At 40.6% G+C, this 20,976-nt stretch overlaps 1 protein-coding gene across 3 annotated transcripts in view; it reads right to left on the bottom strand.

Annotated features, from left to right (window-relative positions):
• The window catches only part of ATG10 (autophagy related 10), a 362,807-nt gene that overhangs the window by 66,216 nt on the left and 275,615 nt on the right, over nt 1-20,976 (bottom strand). For all 3 annotated transcript variants that reach the window (XM_060201123.1, XM_007518781.3, XM_060201122.1), the window contains one exon: nt 19,027-19,124. In XM_060201123.1, the coding sequence (XP_060057106.1) occupies nt 19,027-19,124 (98 nt within the window). The remainder of the gene's footprint in view (nt 1-19,026; nt 19,125-20,976) is intronic.

Raw genomic sequence — 20,976 nt, 5'->3', positions numbered from 1 at the left:
CCTTTCAGAGAAATGCAGGTCATCTGGTAACAAACATAAGATATAGCTATAGGAGTCCTTGGACACAAAAACCTCAAAATAGTATACATGATAGAAAGATGAGAAAATAAATGTAAGTAAAATTAAAAGCTATCTTAAAAAGTCATGCTTATTACAGTGTGTATTAGTGCTCGCTTTTTGTTGCCAAATGATATCCCACTGAATATCATTCTAATGGATGACAGTGTGTTAATACACTCATCACTTGATGGACAATGAACACTAGCTTGTTTCTACTTCCCAGCAAATATAAATAATCATTCTATGAAAATTTGTGTACAATCAAAAGAAAAACAAAGTAATACCCAGCTCTAAGTTGCTTAGAAGAGGCTCAAATGACTAAGATGAACGGACTTGAATTGAAGGGGTAGAAGTTTGTACTCCATGCCAATGAAAAAATTTAAAAGGCAGAAACTAATATACTGATAACAGATAAAACAGATATTTTTCGAGCTAAAAAATAAAAAAGAGATAAAGCTAGACATTATATATAAGGAGGATGACATCAACATGAGAGGAAAATAGAGCAATTAATAATGTACTCAACTTAGCAGCACCAACACCTGTAAAGCAAATTTCAGAGACTGAAAGAGACAATGACAGCAACGCGATGATAGCAGAGAACTTTAATACTTCACTAGAGCAGTGGACAAATGATCTCAACAGAAAATGACCAAGGAGACAAAGGCTTTCACTGACAATCAGATGGAAATGAACTTGCTAGGCATTTACAGAATCTTCCACCCTTAAAGACTCAGTTTTCAAATGTTCACTGGGCATTCTCAAGAGCAGCTGCATCTTATGTCTCAAAATTGTGAAGTGACTTGTCAGAATCTATAAGATGCATCAAAGAAAGAACTAAGAAGACAGTCAACTGAAATACAGGTCTATCTCAGAAAACAAGAATCACAAATAAAAATGCTAAGCTTTCACCTAAAGGAACTAGAAAAAGAAGAAAAAGCAAAGCCAAAAGTCAGCAAATGGAAAGAAATAACAAAAATAACAAAAATTTAAGCAGAAATTAACAAAGTAAGCATCAAAAGGACAATCCAAAAAGATCAATAAAACTTAGACCTGGTTCTTTGAAAATATGAACAAAACAAACTTTAGTCTGACTTGAAAGAAAACACAAATAAATTAAAAAGAAAAGAGAGGCGTTACAACAAATAATACAGAAATATAAGGGCTCATAAGAGAGTATTATCAATAGTTACCTGACAACAACAGATTGGGCAATTTAGAAGAAATGGACAAATTCTTACAGACATGCAGCCTCACAAGTTTGAATCAGGAAGAAATAAAAAACCTGAAAGACACATCACAAGTAACAAATTGAAACAGTAATCAAAAGACTCCCCCCAAAACAGAAGCCTAGGGCCATATAGCTTCAACAGTGAATTCCACAAAACTTTCAAAGAAGAATGAATACTCAGACTTTCCAGATTCTTCCATGGACTTGAAAAGGAGAGAACATTTCCAAATACATTCTCCGAATCCAAAATTACTCTGATTTCAAAGGCACATAAGGGCATCACACACATAGAGAAGAAAACTATAGAGGACTCTAAGCAATTATTTCTGATGAACAGAGAAGCAAAAATCTTTTAACAAAATTCTAGCAGACAAAAAACTAACAAAAATTCAACACTGCATTAGTAAATCATACACCCTGATCAAGTGGGAGTTACTCTAGAGAGACAAAGATGGTTCAACATAGCCAAATCAGTAAACATGATACACCGCATAAACAAAACAAAAAACAAAACAAAACAAAACAAAAAAAAACATGATACACCACATAAACAAAAGGAATGACAAAAGTCATCTCACTAGATGCAGGAAAAAGTGCAAAGTCAACATGAAAACACTAATCATAATAACCCTTGGGTCAGCAAGATAGCTTTGCCTTTGCTATGTGTGATCCACATTGGGACCTGGCCCCCCATCACACCGGGGGAATCTTCTAGCAGTGGTATCTTTCCTTTTCTCTTTTTGTTTCTCTGTCTCTGTCTCTTTCTATCATGGCCAGTGCAGTAAAGTTGCTGGAATGACAAAAAACAAGCAAGCAAACAAGCCAACCAGTTAAAACAACCCTCTCAACAAATTGGGTATAGCAAAACACACTTTAATATAATAACAACTACATTTGACACACCTATAGTCAGTTACTTAGCAACAAGAGACTTGAAAGGTTTTTCTCTAAAATCAAGAATAAGATAAGGACGTCTACTTTCACAACTACCATTCAAGGAAGTCCAAACAAGAGAGTAATTAGAGACGAAAAGGACATAAAAGCTATTTAAGAGGACAATAGGAGGTAAAGTTATCACTATTAGCAGATGATATGTTAGCAATAAACAGAAAAAGCCCACAGCCTCGGGTGATAAGATGTTGGACTCAAGCATTCGGTTCTTAGTTCAGTCCCTCATGTCATGTATATCACAGCAATGCTCTGGCTCCCTCTTCCTTCTCCCCCTTTCCTCCTCCTCCTCCTCCTTCTCTACCTCCTCTCCTCTCCTTCTCCCCTTATTTTTGCTTCTTCTCCTTCTCTCTCATTAATTAATAAATGATTTTTAACAAGAAAATACCGAAGACTCCAGTAAGAAGACATTAGAAATAATAAATGGCTGCAATAATGTGGCTGGCTACAGGATTAAAAATCTGCTGTGTTAGTATGTGCAAATAATGAACTAGCAGGAAGAGAAATCATGAAAAACAATTCCATTCATACCTGCATCATAAAGAATTGAATGCCCTTGAATAAACTGAGCCAGTGGGAAAGACCTTTTACAATGAAACCATGACCTTGTTAAAAGGAAAAGAAAAAAAAAGACACAGTGAGATGGAAGGTATTCTGAGTCCATGGATTTGAGGAACAAGTATCGTTAAAATGGCTAAATTAGGAATAAGAGAGATGAAATTACAACCAAAGATGGGGAGATAACAAAAAGTCATACATAAATATTATGAACAACTCTATTCAAATAAACTGGACAACCTAGATGAGATGGATGTATTTCTAGAATCATACCACCTGTCTAACCTAACCCAAGAGGAAGTAGATAACTTAAGCAGGCCAATCACTATTATAGAAGTTGAATCAATAATCAAAAATCTTGTCAAGAATAAAAGTCCAAGCCCAGACAGCTTTTTAAATGAATTCTATAAGACTTTCAAACTCTTCCAGAAAACTGAAGAATGGCAAGGATGCTCAAACCTGTTCTATGAGGCTATCACAGCTCTGGTCCCCAGAGCAAGAAAGGAAAATGCAAATCAATAACAAAGCAGGCAGGAACACAACAGCAACAACAACAAAAAAATTACAAACCACTATCTCTGATAAGCATAGATGCTAAGATACAGAGCAAAATTCTAGCAAGCGACAGTACATCAAAAAGATTGTACGTCACAATAGAGTGAAATTTACCCCAGGGATGCAAGGCTGGTCCAATATACACAAATCAATACATATAATACACCACATCAATACAAGTAGAACCAAAAACTACATGATTATCTCGATAGATAAAGAGAAAGCCTTTGAGAAAATCCAACATCCCTTCATCATCAAAACACTACAAAAAATAGTGTAGTCTCTATATAACAAACCTACACCCATATCCTACTCAGTGGTGAGAAACTGGAAGCATCTCCACTTAGATCAGATACTAGACAGGGCTGCCCACTATCTGTGTTATTATTCAGCCTAGTATAGGAAGTTCTTGCCATAGCAATCAGGCAAAAACCAGGAATTAAAGGGATGTAGATTTGAAGAGAAGCCTAATTCTCCCTATTTGCAGATGTTATGATAGGATACATAGAAAAACTTAAAGAATCCAACAGAAAGCTTCTGGACAATATGAGGCAATAATAGTAAGGTGTCAGGCTACAAAATAAACATTAAAAAGTCTATGTGCAAATACTAAGTCCAAAAAGAAGAAATCCAGAAATCAGTTCCATTTGCTATAGCAACAAAATACCTAGGAATAAATCTAACAAGAGAAGTGAAGAGATTGTACACTGAAAACTAGTCACTATTCAAGGAAACAGAAAAAGACAGAAAGAACTGGAAAGATATTCCATGTTCATGGATTTGGAAAAATTAACATCATCAAAATAAATATTAGACCAAATTTAATGCAATACCCATCAAAGTCCCACCCAGTTTTTTTTTTTTCTAGAAAAAAACAGAACAAAATCTACAAACATTTATCTGGAACCACAAAACACCTAGAACCACCAAAATAATCTTGAGAAAAATGAACAGACCTCAAACTATATTATAGGACCATTGTCATCAAAACTGCCTGGTCCTGGAACAAAAACAGACCACTGACCGGTGGAATAGAATTGAGAGCCCAGAAGTTAAGCCTCTACACCTATGGACATTTAATTTTTGACAAGGGGGACTCAAATGACTAATTGGAGAAAGGAGAGTCTCTTCAACAAATGGTGTTGGGAAAATTGGGTTGAAACATGCAGAGGAATGAAACGGAACCACTACATTTTACCACACACAAAAGGAAAACGCAAATCAAAAGAACAATGTCATGTCTCCTATGAAAATAGTTATCACCTAGAAGATAAGTGTTGGAGCAAATATACAGAGAATGGAGCCCTTATACACTAGAGGTGGGGGTGTTAACTGGGGTAACTCTGATAGAAAGTAGTATTGATATTTCTCAAGAAATGAAGATCATGAAAGAGTAGCAGCAGCTGCATTTTGCTCTCCTGACTCAACTAGGAATAGCAAAGAAGGTCACCTGAGAACACAAGAGGATAAGACTAGAATTGCCGGGATAGCCTGAGGGTGCTTCTTCCTGAGCTAGTGCTCTCTGGGTTGGAGAGAACTCAACTGGAGCCGATCTAGGCTGCTGTGTGGGAGAGGGATCAGGAACTCGTGCGGCACCAACTTTGCAGGAGATACACTCTGGAACTCTCAAACCAGGAAAGCAATTTCCAAGTGTGTTTAATCAGAAGAGCAGCTGTATTTATACTCTCCAAGTAGGGTGGAAACAGGATGTGACATAGAGAGGGTGGAGCGAAAAGGGAGTGGTGGAAAATCAGGGTGTGACAAGGAGAGGGGGCGGAGCAGGCCAGAATTCTACCACTGAACCACCAATGCCCTGGAGGGAGGGTGGTGCTTAGTGATTTATGTAAATAGGCTGCAGCTTTGAGTGGGATCAAACCAATGCCATACAGGCATGCAGGTGCTTAGTTAAGCAGGATTAGAGACAGAAGCCCCGGGAGCTGGCATACTACCCAACATCGGATCACTCCAGGAACTCACCACGCCATAGGTGAGTGCAAACATGTGTGGCTCATGGATAGCGGGACTTAAGGAGAGATTCCTGGGGCTGTACGTTGGGTGTGGCTGGTACCAGTCTGACGGTCTGCCAGTTGAAGCACCCCCTCTGCTCTGAGTTTTATCAATAAAGACTGCTGAAGGGAGGAGAACTTAAGCCTCACCAACTTTTTAAACTGTGTGTCTCCACTGCTGTTGCCTCTCAGGAACAGCAGTAAGGAAGCCCTACACTGGGGGGGGGGGGGCAGAGAGCTGGCCCATGACACAGAAGAAAATCTACACTCCTGGTGGTCAGGTGTGACTATATAGTAGGAGCCTTTTCATGTCATTCTCAATAAATTAGGAAAAAAGGTGAATCATTCCCTCAGAAGTCAGGATTTATTCAGAAACACAGGGTCACAGGGAAATGAAGATGCAGTTATTTCATTTTTAAGTATTTGCCCTCCCCCCAAATTTACAAAACATGAATTCAGAGATACATGTATACTCATGTTTATTGCAGCATTACTTATAATAGGCAAGAACTGTAACTAGTCTAAGTGACTTACAAATTGATTAATAAGAGGTGGTGCATATACACAACGAGACCACGATACAGCTAATAAAAAAAGAAAAAGAGGAAATCTTGTCATTGACAACAACATACATGATTCTAGAGGATATTGTCCTTAGTGAGTTAAACGAGAGAAAGACATACCCAGTATGGTTTCACTCATATGTGGTATACAGAGGAAAAACAAACAAACAAACTTGTGAACTAAATGCAAAAAAGACTAAACTTGAAGAGTATGAAACTAATTAGTGGTTATCAGAAAAGAAAGGGGGAAGAGCTGTGACTCAGTCAGGACAAAGGGGACGAGGATAATTGTATGATCAAGAACAGGACTGAGTTTGTAGTGAACAGAAGACAGTATATGAGCACACTAACTTTCAGTGAGGCACACCTAAAGCATACATGCTATAATGTGATAGCTCTTGGCTTTTTTTTTAATTGATTGAGAAAAGAGGAGGATTTTTCTCACCTGATAAACTTGTCTGCTCTGAATAAACTCAATACATACAATTAGTTGGTTTTCTTTTACCTGCCTTCCTTCCTCCCGCTTCTCTCTCTCCTCTTCCTTCTTTTCTTCTAGTCATCCCATCCCTTCTTCCTTCCTTCCTTCGTTTTTGTCCTTCCTTTTGTTTTGTGATTTGTCGTTTTGAAAAATTCAGACATTTCCTCTTAGCTAGAGTTTTCTGTAATATCTCTTTCCCCTTATATTTCTCATTCACTTGATTCGATGGTTGTAGTATATGTATTAACTTCCGATAGGAAGTAGGTAGGAGGCCAGGTGGCGCACCTGGTTGAGCGCACGTGTTACAATGTGCAAGGACTGGGGCTTGAGTCCCTGGTCCCCACCTGCAGGGGGAAAGCCTTGCGAGTGGTGAAGTAGTGCTGCAAGTGTCTCTCTGTCTCTCTCCCTCTCTATCTCTCCCTATCCTCTCGATTTCTGGCTGTCTCTATGCAGTAAATAACTTTTTTTTTTTAAAGAGGAAGTGAGATGCGTGTACTTTTGAAATTCAGATTGGATCATGGAAAAATGGAAATGAATTTACAAATTTCAATGCTGAAATATCATTTAGGATCAACTAAGGATTTAAGATTAAGTTGGGACCGCCGTTTTTTTCTGAGAAAAATTGATTACTTAGCCAAAGATATGGAGAAAGTCATTTCATAATCTTTATTTATTTATTGGATAGAAACAGCTGGAAACAAGAGGGAAAGGAGAGACAGAGAGGAAGGGAGACAGACACCTGCAGCCCTGTTTTACCACTCCCAAAGTTTCCCTCCTGCAGGTGGGGACTGGGGGCTTGAACCCGGGTCCTTGTGCACTGTAACGTGTGCTCAACCAGGTGCGCCACCACCCAACCCCGACATTTCATATACTTTGTAATGTAAGCAAGGTCTAAGGAACAAACAATATTTATTAAAATGTGTTTTTACCCCAAAACAAGAATAGCACGATGTTTTCTGAGTGACAGTGCATGTTTCTAAATTTACTTTTTACTATGTGTGCTTAGTCCAGTGTGCTACTGCCCAGCCCCTCTAAACGGACTTTTTAGGTCAACACATAAAGTGAAGTAGTAGAACATCAGCACAGAGTCATATTAAGAGACACAATGCCGGTTTAGAGTGCCAATCTAGAAAACAATTAATAGAGACATTGAAAAATAATACTGCTTTTACCTTAAGAAACCAAAGAAAGTGAGAGACAACAGTGAAAGCGTATTTTAGTCTTCTCAAACTGGAAAAGTGTTGCAGGCTCATCCAGTACTTCTATTTTTTTTAAACTATATTTATTTATTTTCCCTTTGTTGCCCTTTTTTAAAAATTATTGTTGCTGTTGTCGTTGTTAGATAGGACAGAGAGAAATGGAGAGACTTGGAAGGGAAGACAGAGGGGGGAGAGAAAGATAGACACCTGCAGACCTGCTTCACTGATTGTGAAGTGACTCCCCTGTAGGTGGGGAGCTGGGGCTCAAACTGGAATCTTTACACTGGTCCTTGCGTTTTGCGCCACGTGTGCTTAACCTGCTGCGCCACCGCCTGACTCCCTCTTTTATTTTTTTTTAATTTTTATTTATAAAATGGAAATATTGACAAGACCATAGGATAAAAGGGGTACAATTCCACACAATTCCCACCACCAGAACTCAGTATCCCATCCTCTCCCCTGATAGCTTTCCCATTCTCTATCCCTCTGGGAGCATGGACCCAGGGTCACTGTGGGGATGCAGAAGGTGGAAGGTCTGGCTTCTGTAATTGCTTCCCCACTGAATGTGGGTGTTAGCTGGTCGGTCCATACTCCCAGCCTGTCTCTCTTTCCCTAGAGGGGTGGGGCTCTGGAGGGGTACTTCTATTTTTATTGTGGCATTGAGCCTTGTCTACATGTAATTCCTCTGCTCATAGAACAACCTTTTCATTCGTTTTATTTCAGAGAGATACAGACACTGCAACCCTGCTCCACCAGTTCTAGACTCTCCCAGCACCAGGCTGCTCCCACGTGGTGCATGAGATGCAGCCCAGCCCCTCCCCAACCCCCACAGTGAAGTGGGTGCTCTACCAGGCAAGTTATTTCCTATTTCCTGTCTCCACAGGAGTACGTCTACACAAAATAGGAAGGCCTAGACATAATGTCTGCACCACAGATTGTATTTACTGTGGCCCTGTAAACCTGCCCTACTACAGTAAATTATGAACCTCCAGAACCAATACCTGGGACACCAGCAACAACAAATTAGCAGCAAATTACAGAGAAAACAATCCTATGATTTCTGCAATCATTGAAATCACTGAATGCATTGGCAAACGCTAGAAGAAGAACTGAATGCATTGAAACAGAACTCCGCCACCACAGAGTCATCACCGGAGCTGGCAGGGACTGTGAAGCAGCGGCAGCAATCCGTGAAGGCTTCTTAATTTTCTTGTCATTTAAGAATTAAGCCACTTCCAGTGCACTGAGATCCTACCAGGTGCACTCGATTGATGTCATTATGAGCCATCAAGAAATACCCACCGAGACCCATGCCAACACTGAGAAGCTTTGTTAAACAGCTGTGTGTTTTAATTGATTTGTATTATTTAAAATAGGAAGAGTTAGAAGTCAGTTATCGGATGTTGTGTGAAAGAGATGCCTAAAGACTCCAGGGAGACTGAGTTCAGAAGAAAGCCAATCACTGGGACTTCACTGGAGCACTTAAGATTATTACTAGAGGAAGCACAATTAAATCATCAGTTTATCAGCCATCATTAGAAAGCACCCGGCAACATATCAAGCTTCATTATTTAAGAATCCTTAACCGGTGACTTCCTGCATCAGTGAGAGTGAAACACAATCTATCCACCAAGTGGCACCTTTGGAGCCTCATTCTTTGTTGGATGGGGTTGGATGTTTTTTTATCCTAATAAACCTGTCGTAGAAATATATATGCTTATTGAAATTAATTATCATATTTTACATTTTTTATTCTCACTAACGTCTCCAAAATAAAATCAGTGGTATTTAGGTTATGCAAAATAGGTCTGCTTCAGGTTGGCTGCTCCTAATCTACTCCCTCCAAATGAATAGCAAGGTTCTCTCAGAGTATTTGCACAGAATAACATGAGGAAAAGCAATCCATGAGTTTCTTTCCACTTTTTTTTTCCCCAGTGCTATTTATTTATTTATTTGTTTCCAGGTAGCCTTTCTCAAGCATGTGGAAGAAAAAGACAAAGTACTTTAAAAGCTTTGGTTTCCAGGACTGGCCTAAGGATGCCAGTTCCAGCCCTAGTAAACACACCATCAAAGCTCCTTGGGTTGTATCAAAATGACTTAAGAACCAACCTAAAAAGAGTTACTGGGTAGAGATAAGGCAAGTTAAAAAAATCAATAAGTTTGGGAATTGGGAAGTAGCATGGTGGGTTAAGCACACGTGGCACTAAGTGCAAGGACCCGCTTAAGGATCCTGGTTCGAGCCCCCGGCTCCCCACCTGCAGGGGAGTCGCTTCACAGGGGGTGAAGCAGGTCTGCAGGTGTCTGTCTTTCTCTCCCCCTCTCTGTCTCCCCCTCCTCTCTCCATGTCTCTCCTATCCAATAATGATGACAACAATAATAACTACAAAAATAAAACAACAAGGGCAACAAAAGGGAATAAATAAATGTTAAAAAAGAAAAGAAAAATCAGTACATTTAAACCCTACAATGAATTGAAAGGCATAAAGCATTTATTTCCATGAGTTAATAAAGACAAAGACACACATACACATACACCTTCCCGATTCTTTTTGGAGGAAAGAATGAAGCTGTTAGCTTTAAAACCAGAACAAAGAGTGAGAATAAAGCATTCATTCTTTAAAAAAATTAATTATTTTATTGTTGGATAAAGACAGAAAGAAATTGAGAGGAGAGGGAGAGGGAGAGAGGGAGCGAGAGACTGAGACGCCTACAGTCATGTCTTACCGCTCATGAAGTTTCCCCCTGCAGATGAGGACCAGGCCCTTGAACCTGGATCATGAAGCCCTGTAATATGTGTGCTTAACTATGTGTGCCACCGCCTGGCCCCCATTCTGACTTTTCTATACAAAGCATATGTTCTTTTTCTTAAACTTCATTAGTGACTGACCACTGATTTACAAAATTATAAGGTAATCAAGGTACAATTCTGCACTGTTCCCACCACCAGAGTTGTGGATCCCTATTCCCTCCATTGGAAGCTACAGTGGTTCCTTTAAGGTACAAAGCATATGCTTTCATGAGAAGATTGGATATTACGTAGTAATCCAACTAATTAATATAGAAGAAAGAATTGTTTTAAAATCTTTAATGAATTAATGGGCCTTGGCTACTAACATCACACACAAAATAAATGATAACCAGACATTGTGCTTCCTAAGCAAAGTATGAAGAAGCACTTATGAAGTGTTTTTGCCTCCAAGTCCAGAACCTGGCCCAGACTCAGTATGTAAATATGAACCTATAAAAAAATACACAGAACACACCAAATGTCAGGGCGGCGATTCAGAAAATATATAGACTGCAAATACTATACGACGAATGGCCTAGTTCATTTCAACAAAAATTACAAGAAAATAAATAATAGGAAGGAGAATTTTAGATTCAAAAAGTCTTTTTTAAAATAAACTTCCTAGCTTCTTCCCACACAAAGGCCCCTAATTTCATCTGCTCTACTCCTACCTTTGGATTCCTGTTTATTAAACAATTTGTCCTGCTTTATATCTTAACACCCTTCAGCCACCAAGTTGCAGATGCTTCCATGATGCCATCCTGACTTCCCTGGGCAGACGACCTCACCTCTCCAGAGCCCTATCCCTCTAGGGAAAGACAGAAACAGGCTGGGGGTATGGATACACCTGCCAATGCCCATGTCCAGCGGCGAATCAATTACAGAAGTCAGACCTCCCACCTTCTGCCTCCCATAAAGTATTTTGGTCCATGCTCCCAGAGGGATAAAGAATAAGGAAGCTTCCAGTGGAGGGGATGGGACACGGAACTCTGGAGGTGGGAACTGTAAGGAATTGTATCCCTGTTATCTTGTTAATCATTATTAAATCAGTAATAAACAACTAACAAGGTTTAGCTATTTCAGTCATGTGTGAGAGAGGGAGAAGCCACAGAACCAGTGGAAAACTTGTGGCCCTGGAGATGGGACTGGGAACCTGAGACACGCAAGTCTTGTGCTCTACCAGTTGAGCTATTTCCCCAAATATTTTTTTTCACTAGAGCACAGCTTAGCTACACCTCTCACACGTGCAAATCTTGTATGCTACTGCTATACATCTCCCTGACTCTAAAAAAAACCCTGAGATGTTGACCATATTAATATGTGTAGCTCCTACCCCATAGACATGCTAGGTGCGTCTGCACAACCCCACAATTCCCAGTGGATTCATTTCAGATAGAAATAGACGTCATGGGGGGACAACACCATAGAACTGCTCCTCTATTCGTGAAGCTTCCTCAGTGCAAGTTCCCCTGTATCATGTGAGGGCACTTTACTAGACGGGCTATCTCCTGGCCCCAAAGACATCCATCCATCCATCGATCCATCCATCATCCATCCATCCATCCATCCATCCATCCATCCATCCATCCATCCATCCATCCATCCTATTGTTAGCCTACATAAAGATCGTAAGAGTACTTTATCTCAAATATAGAAGCGAAATCTTCTACTCATGATTATTTTACCATTTACTCTCCCAATATCGGCAGATCCAACCCAGGCACCTGTTAACTTTCTTGCGGGAGTTCTTTATTAGGCTGCAGGGTTGAAATGACAGGTGGCTTGTGATGTTGGACAAAAGCAGGTAAGTCATTTCCATCATCCAATGTATGAGGTTCGTGAGTGGCTTGCCTTCCAAAGAGAGGGTTCATGTCTGACATGAGTGGGTCCTTATCATCAAGACAGAACAGAAGTGTGACCGTTAAAGATGAAGAGCAACGAACTCCAGGAGCGTAATCAAGCCCGGAAATGAAGTGAAAGAACATGTTATGTTATGCAAAGGCTGCTTTTGTTTGAGGCCACTCTGGAGGACAGGATGTTATCATCACGTGCAGCCTGCAAGCTAAAGGCTCTTTTAGCAGCGGCTCCAAAACATACCAGCAGAACATGTACCCCTGACATTCTACCCTTCATCTTCTCCAAGTGCTCTCCAACGCCCTCCTCTCTACCCACTGAGGACAGCCTAGGTTTTCTTCACCTGGGCCCTTACAAACATAACGGTCCAGGGGCCAGGCGGTGGTGCACCTGGTTAAGCGCACATGCTACAGTGCACAAGGACCTGGGTTCAAGCCCCTGGTCCCCACCTGCAGGAGGAAAACTTAATAAGTGGTGAAGTAGAGCTGCAGGTGTCTCTCTCTGCCTCTCTTCCTCTCTCTTTCTCTATTCCCCCATCCCCTCTCAATTTCTCTCTGTCTCTATCTAATAAGAAATACATAAATAAAATGAAAAAGAAATGATCCAGACTCTTTTTTTTATATTATATTGATTTTCCCTTTTGTTGCCCTTGTTTTTCATTGTTGTGGTTATTATTGTTGTTACTGATGTCATAATTGTTAGATAGGACAGAGAGAAATGGAGAGAGGAGGGGAAGACAGAGAGGAGGAGAGAAAGATAGACACCTGCAGACCTACTTCACTGCCTGTGAAGCGACTCCCCTGCAGGTGGGGAGCCGGGGGCTAGAAACGGGATCCTTATGCCAGTCCTTGCGCTTTGCGCCACATGTGCTTAACCTGCTGCGCTACCACCCGACTCCCAGAAATGATCCAGACTAACTCTCCAGCACAGAAAAGCATGCAAATATCAATCCAGGACAGCAGATAGATAGCATAATGGTGATACAAAGAGACTCTCATGCCTATGTTCAATCCTCAGCATTGCACTTAATGGAGTTTTTAATGCATCAAATACATTGTATATTATGGACCATTTAATGGTCTGCCTGCCTGTTTCTCTCCCTCTTTCTTTTCATGCCTGAGGCTCCAAGGTCCTAGGCTTAATCCCCAGCACCACTATAAACCAGAGCTGAGTAGTGCCCTGGTAAAAAAGAAACAAAAACTAATCCATGAACTAATTTGGGGTTCAAACTCATTACCATCAAAGGAAATACTCCTGCTGATTTTCAAATGCTAACTAGTGCAATGGCAACAGATGAGTTTCCCTTACTAGGTCTGTAGAATCTGGACACACACTCTCATGAGAAGTTCGAAAGCTTAAATGGTTGTCAAAAGCACGATACACCTCCAAACATCAACCCCAATAAGAGAAATGTTTAAGGGTGACCTAAATGTTATAGTTGTACCACTCACTATACAGTAGTTGGATCTACTGTCCTTTTTTAATAGGGCTCCACATTTGGTGTCAGAAAGAGTAATTTTATTGTAATGGGATCTGATCTTTAATACTATACTATAAGAGGGAGATGGAAAAATGGCCCACTAGTAGTCTACCATGTGACATTCAAATGTCTGTAAGCTCAAACATTCTAGTCAATTCTGTTAACAAGTCATCAAGGTACACATTGTTTCATTTGGCTGCTGTGGTAATTCAGACATTCTAGAAATGGGAGAAAACCTACTGACATTATTTTAGGGAACTAAGAACAGAACTGAGTTTACAATTTTACTCATATCTCATAAACCGAAACACACACATGTGGAATTAAGAACCAAGAATGACACAAGACCACCAGGAATAATGCTACACACTTACATTGGTTAAATTTATAACAGAGATGCTAGTGAAAGAAAAAGGGAAATATTAAGAACTGAGCTCAGGAGCACAATGGAAACATACTTAAGGAACTGGGAGAAATGATACTAATCTTAAGTAGATCATGTTTTTGGAAGTTTTCTTTCTCCTGCCTTTGCTAAATATTTATATCTTTCTTTGCTAAATATCTTTTTTTTAAATTTTTTAAATTTATTTTTCCTTTTGTTGCCCTTGTTGTGCTAAATATCTTATAGCTATATGATTCTTAATTCTAATATCACAATATACTTTAAAATTTTTTATATTTATTTATTTATTTTCCCTGGTTTTGCTCTTGTTTTTTTAATTGTTGTTGTAGTTATTATTGTTGTTATTGATGATGTCGTTAGATAGGACTGAGAGAAATGGAGAGAGGGGAAGACAGAGAGAAAGACAGACACCTGCAGACCTGCTTTACCGCCTATGAAGTGACTCCCCTGCAGGTGGGGAGTCGGGGGCTTGCACCAGGATCCTTCCACCAGTCCTTGGGCTTTGTGTCATGTGCGCTTAACCCGCTGCGCTACCACCTGACTCCCACTTTTTTTTTTGACAGTTGTGATCACTGATAAGACTAGAAGTTGAAACTCTTATTAGCACTAAGGTTGACTTCCTTTAACATTAATCAAAAATATTCTGCCCAAAATAAAATCGACTTTGCAAAAAAAGAAACACAAAATCCGATTTGTTTTTCTATCATGTTACCTGTCTTTATAATAATCACCCATGTCTGGTCTACAGAACTGGGACTTCAGAGAGCTCTACTCTTATGAGTTGAAGTGGCTGCAGAGAAAGATCATAAGAGAGAACCAGTAGAACAAAGAGAGAAGATAATAAATCTGGTCTGGAAATCATTCCTAGAGCAAGCTGTATAGGGTGAGTTTGGGGGAAGGAACTCTCCTATTTGGTAGGAGCCCAGCATATGTAGAGCAGAAGAAGAGAAGAAAAGGCTGAAAAGGCAGGTTGGAGACAGAGAGCAGAGAACAGCCGACACTGGAGTCCTGGTGGGGCGTTTAGCTCCCATGCTGATGAACCCATACAGAGGTCTAGCAGGTCTTCACAAGGTTAAGAGAAAGTACAGCAGAGGTAAAAGTCATAGTGAGGGACCACTGAGGGGAAGGAGCTGAAGACAGAAGGGGAAGAAGAGGTAGAAGGGGGAGTCGGGCTGTAGCACAGCAGGTTAAGCACAAGTGGCGCAAAGCACCAAAGACCGGCATAAGGATCCCGGTTCGAGCCCTGGCTCCCCACCTGCAGGGGAGTCGCTTCACAGGCGGTGAAGCAGGTCTGCAGGAGTCTGTCTTTCTCTCCCCCTCTCTGTCTTCCCCTCCTCTCTCCATTTCTCTCTGTCCTATCCAACAACTACTACAACAATAAAACAACAAGGGCAACAAAAGGGAATAAATAAATAAAATAAATATTTTTAAAAATATAAAAAAAAGAAGAGGCAGAAGGCTTTACTAGTTGTTAGATGAAGCCACAGGACTTGATCTGGGAGGTTGACATGGGCGGGGGAAGAAAAGGATGAGGGGGCAGTGTGAAAAAATACATGTACTTAAACCTAGTTTTGTCCTCAATGAAAACTTAGAAAATGATCGTTCGCAGTCATTGTCAAAGAACTACTTATGAGATGCTCAGGATTCTTAAGCTGGTAAGGGAGATAAACCACCATAACTATGATCAAAAACATAAGAGGGCAAAAAAAAAAAAAAAAAAAAAAAAGAAATGACTGACAAAGTCATTTTTAAAAGAAGCTTTGATTAAGCTTAAGAGAAACTGGGAAAAAAAATGAGATTTTTTGATACAAGGAAAAAATGCCTTAAAGGAGACCCTGCATGATCGGCAATGAGTCTTTTACATTTCTGAAATAATTAACTGTTGATTTTAGTAAGGCAGTATTCAAAATTTATGTGATTGGCAGATCTGTTTCTCGATACTCTTGCAAATCTGTTTTCTTTATCTTGTCAGTATACTGCTACCAGTAGTCTCACTATCGTAAACCCATGTTTAGCCAAAAGTTAATTACTTTGCAAATGCTCTTATGAATAAGCCACTCGGCCCCTGAGTGTTTCCCCAGGGGCCCTTTACATCTGCCCCGTGGATATGAAGTGATTGCAGATACGGTGTCCGCCAGCAACGTGGTGCTACACATCTGCTTGTAGCACCTCTCTCCCTCTCCTCCTCTTGCTGCCTGTGTGCAACCACCAACGTTAAGCTGGTGATTTTCCTTTCTTTACCAGAATCCCTAGCTGTTTTCTGATAAAATTTATTGCGTTATTTTGTTGTAAAATCAGTTTTGGGGGTGGGGGGAGAGCCAACTTGCTGTAGCTCCACTCCAGAAGTTTCTTCCATTTTCTTCAGCCTTCCTATGAGTGAGGTCATGTAGTATTCCTCCATCTCCTTCTGGTATATCTCACTTAGCATGACTCCTTCAAGCACTATCCAAGATGTAGAGAGGAAGATTTCACCATACTAACAGCTGAGCACTATTCATTGTATATATAATCTATACCAAAATTTCTTAATCACTCATCTATTTCTGGACATTTAGGTTGGTCACATTTTGGCTATGGCAAACAGTGTTACTGTGAACATGGTCTATACATAGAGCTCTTTGGATATGTAATTTTGTCTTCTTTGAATAGATTCCTAGGAGAGAAATTGCCAAGCCATGTGGTGAGTCCATTTTCAATGTTGTCCACAGGGGATGGACCAGTTTACATGCCCACCAATAATATGGAAGACTATTTTATCCCCACATGCTTGCCAGCACTTGTTTCTGTTTTTTTTTTTTTCCACACCCAAACTATTTTAAATTTGTGATTGATAGTGGTTAATAAGAGTATAAGATTACAGAGTATCCCCTTTGTAGACCCCCATAGGACCTTGCCCTCAACCTGGATCAACAATGGTAGACAATGTTCCATCCTCTGAAGGAGGCTGGACAACAGACTCTATGCTCCACCTGAGGAAGATGGGTCCTGATATTGGGGCAGCTTGGAATGTTCCTACTCATGACCACAGAATGTGAGCTCAGACCTACAGGGATGCAGAGGTCACAGGTTCCTAAGCTGAATATGGGCCCCAGATCAGATCAAATCAATGGGGTTTACAGTCAGCAGTATTTATACACCTTTCCCATATTTGGGACCTAATCTCTTTCCTGATCCAGCTTTCTGGTCCTTTTCCCAGCCATGACATCATCTCCCCTGACAATAACTTGGATCCACCTGCATATCAGATTTCAGGCTCAGGGGAAAAAACAAAAACAAACAAACAAACAAACAAAAATTAGTATAGTCACAGGCCCTTTGTAATAGAACTAAAATAGGCCTACTAGCTATCTACAAAATGGAGACACCTCCCCCAACTCTTCATCTGTACTACTCCAGCCTGTAGGTTCATTATTAGTTAACAACTTGTTTGGCTTTATATGTTAACTCTCTTTTCAGCCACCAGGTTCCGGATGCTAGCATGATGCCAACCAGACTTCCCTGGGCAGACGACCCCACCAATGTGTCCTGGAGCTCTGGTTCCCCAGAGCCCTGGCCCACTAGGGAAAGAGAGAGACAGGCTGGTAGTACTGATCAACCTGTCAATGCCCATGTTCAGCGGGGAAGCAATTTCAGAAGACAGACCTTCCACCTTCTGCATCCCACAGTGACCTTGGATCCATACTCCCAGAGGGAAAAGAATAGGAAAGCTATCAGGGGAGGGGTTGGTATGCGGAGTTCCGGTGGTAGGAATTGTGTGGAGTTGTATCCCTCTTATCCTATGGTTTTGTCAATGTTTCCTTTATATATATATATATAAAAAAAAAGATTACAGAGTATATAGTTACACACTGCATTCACCACCAAAGTCTGTGTTTCCCTCTCCCAAATGATAACTTTTTATGTATGACATTCACATAGGTCTGAAGAAGTACTCATTGTTGTCTTGATTTCACTTTTCTGATTACTAGGGACTCTTAACATTTTTTAATGTGTAATGTATCAATTTAGTTTCTCTTCCCATTTGATTCCTGAACCTTTATACTGAGCACGTATTATATAATAAGCACACTAGGTAAACACATACAATCTGCCCACAAGAAGGCACATGCCACAGTAGGAAAGCCTTATGTTGTTTGTTGTAATAATATATATATATATATATATTTTAAATTGTAATAAGAATTATGCACAGCCATCCAAAAAGACCTGTGTAGACCTATGTTCATAGCAGTACAATTTGTAACAGCCAAAACCTGAAAGCAACCCAGGTGTCCAACAACAGGTGAGTGCCTGAGTAAGATGTGGTCTGCAGACACAATGGAATATGACTCAGCTTTAAAAACCGTGAATTCACTTTCTTCACCCCATCCTGGATGGAGCTTGAACAAATCATGTAAAGTGAGATCAGCCAGAAAGAGAAGGAGGAATACGGGATAATCTCACTCACAGACAGAAGTTGAAATATAACAGAAGTGAAAACACTAAGCAGAACTTGGAATGGAGCTGGTGTACTGCATCAAAGTAAAGGACTCGGAAGTGGGGAGGAGGGTTCAGACCCTGGAAGACAGAGGAGGACCTGGTGGGGTTTGAACTGCTATATGGAAAACTGAGAAATGTTACACATGTCCAAACTATCGTACTTTATTTTACTGCAGACTTTAAACTGTTAATTCCCCAATAAACAAATTCAAAAAAATTATGGAGGGGAATTCCAGGGTATTACGGGACCTGCAAAGAGGTCCTCATACTATGCCAACTCTTGGTGAGAGCAGGTATCTATAAAGGAAACTGACTTTGAGCTTAAATCTATTAAGAATGTAGAGGAATGAAAGAAGAGGAAACAAGAACAGAAGGAAAGAGATGGAGAAGGAAATGCCACATGACAAAATAAAAGCACTCTGACCTGCTGGGTAACAGTGTCCCATGGAGCTTGCAAGAGCCGCGTCTTGTAGCACTCATGGACCCCTTCCCATATGTCCTTCAGAGCCACGGGTCTTCCATCTGTGAAGGTACATGGGAAAGCCTGTTAGCATTCAGTCTGATACAATGATGCTTGCTTTCTATCTAAAATTGGAACTTGAGCTTAAAAAAAAATTCCCTACTAGTATACATACTATTTATATATCGAAAGAGTGCTCTAGGCATTACTATTTTCTTCCTGGGGGAAATTTAAAGATTCAGGCTTTTTCCCTGTTGTAACCATTGAAGAGTTAAATTATCTGCTCATCCTTTGCCTCTAGGAATTTTACAAAATAAATAAAACCCAAATGTGTGCTAGTGAGAACTGACAGATATAGGCACACGGTGAGGCAGACTCCCATATTCATAAGGGGGCAACATGGCTCCCCCTTACTATGACTCTGAAGTCATAATATTTTCTCTAGTCCTTAAAATCAGAGACTCTCTTGGTGACTGAGTATCTGCAATATTCAAGTCACACTGTCAGATAACAGAGGGAATAGAAGAAAGGAAGCTGCATTATGATTTCTCCAAATAAAGAGTCTACCATCTGCAAAGGACACTGTGACATGTATGACAATAGTATACAAAAAGTCAGAATACTAGGTAAAATGTGTTTGATGCCAAAGATCACAACTCTCTGACAGTTCAGAGAAGGGAAACATTAACACCCAGCATTGGTAGCATGGAAGAGGGATGGCTAGGGGCAGGGCTGGGGATCAACATGACGAGATTAGGTTAAAGCATTAGCGAACAATCGTTTATTCCTTCGTTTTACTTACTTTTAATTATTCCATCTATAGTCACAACCACCCACATGATGTATTTTATGAGGACCACAGCGGCACAATGTAAGGGGAGAAACAGTGCAGAAAAGAAGGCAGAAGCGAGACTTTAAATTAAAGACTTTTAAACCACACAGCGCTGGAAAAGGTGGTTTTGGGGACTGGGTGGTGGCACACTTGGTTAAGCGCACACCTTAGAGTACACAAAGACCCAGGTTCAAACCCCTGGTCCCACCTGCAAGAGGAAAGCTTTGCAAGTGGCGAAGCAGGGCTGCAGGTGTCTCTCCGTCCTTTCCCTCTATATCAACCCCTCCCCCTTGATTTCTGGTTGTCTCTATCCAATAAATAAATAAAGTTAAGAAATAAAAAAACAAATAAAAAAAGAAAGAAAAAAAGGTTGTTTTGTAGCTAGAATCTAGTGCTCTTTAATACATTCAGGGACCATCAAGGCCTCGAGACTTATGCACATGCTCATCTTAGGCAGGTGGATAGTATCATTTACAATACATCTTTAAAAAAAATAGGTATCTTTATTTATTGGCTAGAGACAGCCAGAAACTGAGAGGGAAGGGGGAGACAGAGAGGGATAGAGACAGAGAGACACCTGAAGCAAAGCTTTCCCCTTGGAAGCGGAGAGCGGGGTCTTGAACCAAGTCTTTGCGCATTGTAATGTGTGCTCAATCAGGTGCGACCTACCACCTGGTCCCTGTACAACATCATTTAAGAAAAAGACTTCTTGGGGGTCAGGCAGTAGCACAGCAGGTTAAGTGCACATGGTGCAAAGCTCAAGGATCGTAGTCAGGATCCTGGTTCAAGCCCCTGGCTCCCCACCTACAAGGTGGGGAGGGGTTCACTTCACGGTCAGTGAAGCAGATCTGCAGGTGTTTATCTTTCTCTTCCTCTCCTCTCTCAATTTCTGTCTGTCCTATTCAACAATAACAACAACAACAAGGGCAACAAGGCCAACAAAAATGGGGAAAATGGCCTCTAGGAGCAGTGGATTCCTACTGCAGGCACCGAGCCCCAGTGATCACCCTGGAGGCAAGAGTATTAGTTCCCTCTTTCTAGTCTCTCTCCCCTGTCACACCATTCTACTAGTTCTCATAGGG

Source organism: Erinaceus europaeus, chromosome 11 (assembly GCF_950295315.1).
Source record: "Erinaceus europaeus chromosome 11, mEriEur2.1, whole genome shotgun sequence".
NCBI classification, from domain to species: domain Eukaryota; kingdom Metazoa; phylum Chordata; class Mammalia; order Eulipotyphla; family Erinaceidae; genus Erinaceus; species Erinaceus europaeus.
The sequence above is the reverse complement of the archived record's forward strand: the minus strand, read 5'-3'. Positions and strand labels throughout refer to the sequence as shown.